This window comes from Hydra vulgaris, chromosome 12 (assembly GCF_038396675.1).
Source record: "Hydra vulgaris chromosome 12, alternate assembly HydraT2T_AEP".
NCBI classification, from domain to species: domain Eukaryota; kingdom Metazoa; phylum Cnidaria; class Hydrozoa; order Anthoathecata; family Hydridae; genus Hydra; species Hydra vulgaris.
Window position 1 is genome coordinate 16,705,601 of NC_088931.1, and position 6,000 is coordinate 16,711,600.

The following is a 6,000-nucleotide window of genomic DNA, read 5'->3' on the forward strand; positions in this document are numbered from 1 at the left end:
TTTTAAAAAATTAAAAAAAATGTTTTCTAAATTACTCAGCTTAAAGTTTCATTAGTTGTATATCATAATTCCATTCATTCTTGTAATACTCAAAAAAAAACAAAATGTTATAAGCATAGTTCCGAAGCATTTCAATGCGGTTGAACTTCCATTTTTTTATACTTCCATGATATAACAAAAAAATTTCAAACATTTTTTATAAACTATTCAGTTTAAAGATCGGTTAAAAAATTTTAACTGCTTCCAGGCTACCTCTTAGACTCTTAGATTAACAAAAATACATACAGTACTCGCTTCGTACCGTCTTCAGGTATTTGTTTATACTTGCCTTACCTATTCAGTTCATAAATTAGACATAAATACTAATCTACCTTGCTTAACAAAGTGCACCAACGCACAGTATGTTAAAATTTAGCAAAAAGGCCAAAACGAAAGGTCGTATATTGACTTTTTCAACCATTTGCAACCAGCATACATACGTAAATGTTTATATTATATTGTTTATTTAGACATTTTTTATAATTTTTTATTAAAAAAAAAACATTAGGGCAGGAATTTCGGTTTTTTTTAATATCACGTTGAGATGAAATTTACTTGAAAACATACTTTATTATTTTAACTAACGCATAAAGAAGAGATTGGCTTCCCCCTCCCCTCACATGCCTACCTCTTCCCAACCCACCCCGAACCCCTTCCTCCCCATCCACCCCCTACCCCGTCTTCAAAGTTTGACAATAAATACCAAAATTACAAAAAATTTGATAAAAAATATATAAATGTGTATCAAGAAAAACATATCACACTTTTTGTGGTAAAAAGTATCTTTAACAGTTTGTAAGGAACTAAAACCATTGTAATATTAATGTTTTGCAAAAGAATTCTGATTATTAGTGCTTGGAAACAAAAGTACTCTTAAAAGTTGGCTCCCTTAACCCTGAATGTGAGGACAATAAGTTAAGGAAATAAATTATTTTACTATTTAACGCTAAACTTATGAGGAGATTTTTAATTTCATTTAATAATCTTTTAGATTTCAAATGAGTTAAACTTTTAAAGTTAAACTCTAAAAGATTATTTTATAAAATTAAAAACCTGCTAATTAAGTTTAAATTTAGTATAACATAGTGAAAAAAAAAAATCCATTTATTCATTGTCCTTATCTTTGGGATGAGGGGCCAAAGTTTGCGGGTTGCATTTTGTTTCCAGGCCCCAACTGCAGTTGTTTTTTTGAAAAATGATATAAAAGTGTCATATCTGTAAACCCAAAAATTCTTGTTCTTGGTTCTCCTCTTTATAAATTTTTGTCCTACTATAGAATGAGGCGACTTCTTCCTATATACATGATGCTTTATATTGCTTTTATGAGTTGGCTTTATTTTTCAAAACTATTTTTAAATTGCTCACTTAAAACTATAATGAATAATCATTATATCATTAAAAATTGCACCTTTAGTTTCCCATTTCATAATTCCTAAATTGTTGTACCCGAACTTTAAAGAATTGAAATGGTATCTTTTATTTCGTATAATTGTATTTATTTTGTATTATTTTTATAAAAATGTTCTGTACTTTGCTTCTTTTTTTTAAAGAATTGTTTAATAATAATAAGATTTATTCTCTGACATTAAATAACATTTTTTACTTTATGTAGCTCTTATAATGTTCTAAAAAATTACTTTATTTTCACTTTTTTTATTAAACTTTTTACATGGCCTACCTAAAGTAAACTTTAAGTAGACCATGGTTTTTTACTAAGTTCAGTTCAACTTCGATTTGAGAATTTTTAAAACCCGTACATGCAGATTATCTTCAAAACCTCTATAATGAGTAAAATATTCTATTTTTAAATTTATCATCAGGAAAATTGTGCATTTTCTTTTTTTTAAATTTTCTTTACTTTTTTTTTGCTGATTAGGATAGATTCTTTATGAAATATCTAATATCAAGAAACTTTCCTACATTAGGAAAAAAAAGCCCAAAAACAATGCTTTTACTTTTTCAATGCACCTTTTACGTACCTGATATTATTAACTATTCTCTTTATTTTTTTGGCTAAAGCTTCATTGCAGCAGAACAAAAATTTAAATCTAAATAATATCTCCAATACATTACATCATAGGTAGTAACGGGTGATGCGGAAGTTATCGGACAAAATAAAAACGTCAATAACTTATTTATAAATAAAAAAACAAACTACTATTATATTTTTTTTAAATAAAGCATTTATCTTTTAATAAAAATATATTATTTTTTATATGATAAAACACCACCATCTGCAATTGATCTCAATTTTGCTCTGACGCCTTTTATATGCGACTGTAAAAAGTTTAAATCAATTTCTTGTAGTTTTAGCTTAATGCGATCAATCAAAATTTGCTCTGTTGAAGCTTGCCAATCTCCCTCGTAAACCTTCTGTGCCAAATGTCCCCAAAAATTTTCAATTGGTCGTGTTTGAGGCACATTTGGGGAATTGGATTCTTTATCAACGTTATAGACATATTGGTTGATCCAATTTAAAGAATCTTTAGAATAATGAGAACTTGCTAAATCTGGCCAAAATAAATAGTTAAAGTCTCCATGATACTTGTGTTATAGAGTTGGTTAACTAGTTTCCTGCTTCTTTTCTTTGTCTTTATTTGTTGTTCTATAGTGTATTTTGGAGTCTTTTCACGTTTTCTATATTTAATATTCTTTTTTTTTAACTGACGACCAATTGTCGATTGATTTACACCGAGTTTAATACCTATTTTTCTCTGACTGACCCCTTTTCGATTGTTGACAAGTCTCGTTAATTCTTTCTTTTCTCTAGTCCAGGATGTCGGACGACCAGGGTGCTTTCTATCAGAAAACGATTGAACAGTTTCAAGTCTTTTTAGGTTATCATATATTGTGCTTCGAGCAAATCCTTCCTTTTCAAAATGATTTTCGATTATTTTTTTTTATTATATTAGCTTTATTTACAAAAAACATTTTTAGTCGCTTTCGAAAAGATTCTCGTTCAGCTGCATTTAACCTCATTTTAAATAATTATGTTTCGAATAATAAATTTATATTTTATAGAACGTTTATGCCTACGCATAAAACCACAAAAACTAATAATTATGCTCAAATAATGAAATTAGGATTTTTCCGATAACTTCCGCATCACCCGTTATGTTTCAAAGTTCGATGTTTATTTAAATAAAAGAATTTTATCTAAAATACAAAGAATTTTCCAGAAATCATGTCACGCAAATATACAAATTTTTTAAATGTTATTACTAAATAAATAATATAAATAAAATATTTAGCTAATTCTAAAGTTTTATTTTAGTGTTGTAAGAAAATTTTAATAAAATTTCACCTATTTTAAAAAATGTACAAAAATGTAAAAGAATGTTAAATTATTTAAATGATAACAGCAGCATTTTCTTTAACAGTTAAAATCTTCGATCAGAGAACAAAAAACCTACACTCAAGAACCTAACCTAAAAATTATTTATAAAACTTATGAATATAATAAATTAATAGTTGTCGAATCTGGGAGAAAAAGAACTATATTAATGAATTTACTTTTATTTAAACCTAATAATATATATATATATATATATATATATATATATATATATATATATATATATATATATATATATATATATATATATATATATATATATTTCTGATTTTCATAGCTTTTTTGACACTTACATAAATCATTTCTTGGGATTTTCGAGCAAACTTTTTCAAAAATATACGATGTTTTTTTCTCCCAAAAAAGGTCACGCCAATAAACTCTCTATAATGTCATTAGCAAACGTAATCGTCAATATATCTGATGCTTTAAGTTAAAAAAGGTAAAGCTCCTATTATGAATCCTGGTTGGACTCTAAATCTTGCATTATTTAATGGGCTTAATTATGAAGATAAATCTACTTTGAAAAAATAATTCGTTTCACATTGGTTAAGAGAAACAAGTGCCAAAAAAAAATTTAACAAAATTTTTTAGTCTTCTTGTTTAGTTACTTTAAAAGTTTAATGAAAAAATTTTCCGGATCGTCCCAGTAAACACACAAACAACTCTTTCGTAGCATTTAAACAAATAAATTATAATGTATGTAGTTTAAAAAAAATTGTTTGCTAAACTATGTAACTAGCTGCGCAAATGCTTTTAAACTGACAATGGTTGCTATATAATGAACAAAATTTCAATACCAGTCTCCATTTTACTAGCATAAATAGGCATGGGTTTTTATAACTTTTGAGATACCATATTGATTCAATATTTTTTTGTTAAATATAAACTTTTTACATTAGGAGATGACAAGCACATACACATACACCACTGACGGCAATGGTTTGTCGTATCTGCCTTACGACGTATACAATTGTGTTTCGTCTCCTACAGACAACTTTTGTATTGATGCTGGTTTATTAGACTACGATCAACCAGTTGTTCAGAGAACACCAATTGATAACTGGGTTATAACAAATATTAACCCAAACTCGTACAACAACGGAATTAACTTTAGTGTTTTGACATATCCATACTTACATGATTATGGCGAGCCAGGTTTCATTCGCAAAAGAAATGAACGCGAAAGAATGAGAGTTCGGAATGTTAATGAAGGTTATGCTCGTCTTAGAGACCATTTGCCCCTTGAACCAAACGAAAAAAGACTTTCAAAAGTTGAGACACTCCGAGGAGCCATTAACTACATTAAGCTTCTTCAAGATATTTTAGAAAAATCTTCAAAAGTTGATAAAAAAACAAACTTATACGAAAAGAAACTGAATGAAGAAACAAATGACATTGACGTAGAAAATTAACTTTCTTTAAAAAAAATTTTTTTATAAATATTTTGTAAAATTTGAACGAAATTTTGAATTTCGAATTTTGTAAACACTCATAAAAAAAATAAAAATAAAATCAAACTAGAGTTTGCAGCATTTTTTTTTTTTTTACTTTTTACATAAAATAAAACAAATTGTCTTTTAAATGAACTTTAGCCGAGTTTCAAATCCAAAATTTAAATGAATTTTCATGTCTAACTCTTGTCTCATCTTCTTTATTTGACTTTTTGCGCTCAACGTTTGTTCCTCTACCATTTTAATTACGCCCACTTAATATATATATATATATATATATATATATATATATATATATATATATATATATATATATATATATATATATATATATATATATATATATATGTATGTATATATATATATATATATATATATATATATATATATATATATATATATATGTATATATGTATGTATATATATATATATATATATATATATATATATATATATATATATATATATATATATAAATATATGTATGTATAATATTTAATATTTTCAAGTTCGTTCTTTTGCTATACATAACCTGTTTATATATACATACATACATATATATATATATATATATATATATATATATATATATATATATATATATATATATATATATATATATGTATGTATGTATGTATGTATGTATGTATGTATGTATGTATGTATGTATGTATGTATGTATGTATGTATAAATAAGTTATGTATAGCTAAAGAACAAACTTGAAGAAATCTGTTAACAAACTGTTAAAATGTTAATTTACTGTAACATTACATTCATTCAGTACATTCATTCATTAGAATCCGTTTAACCTAAAGTCGTGTCAATATTTAAAATTTAATGTCGAACAATGGAACATTTCATAAAGTCTTTACTTAGGATAAATACAGGTGCGCAAACCGTTTGGCATTAAAATATTTCTTAAGCAAATATATGTGCCTAATTTCTTATAGTAGTCGTAGATGACAATTTTAATATATATATATATATACATATATATGTATATATATATATATATATATATATATATATATATATATATATATATATATATATATATATATATATATATATATATATATATATATATATATATATTTATGTATATATATATATATAAATATTATATCAATACTTAATAAAAATAGTTGTTAATC

At 25.2% G+C, this 6,000-nt stretch overlaps 1 protein-coding gene across 2 annotated transcripts in view; it reads left to right on the plus strand.

The window, feature by feature from the left end:
• Positions 1-4,882, plus strand: part of LOC124807937 (achaete-scute complex protein T3) — a 31,925-nt gene extending 27,043 nt beyond the window's left edge. For both annotated transcript variants that reach the window (XM_065812370.1, XM_065812369.1), the window contains one exon: positions 4,294-4,882. In XM_065812370.1, the coding sequence (XP_065668442.1) occupies positions 4,294-4,806 (513 nt within the window). In that variant the 3' untranslated portion in view covers positions 4,807-4,882. The remainder of the gene's footprint in view (positions 1-4,293) is intronic.
• The last annotated feature ends 1,118 nt before the right edge of the window (positions 4,883-6,000 follow it).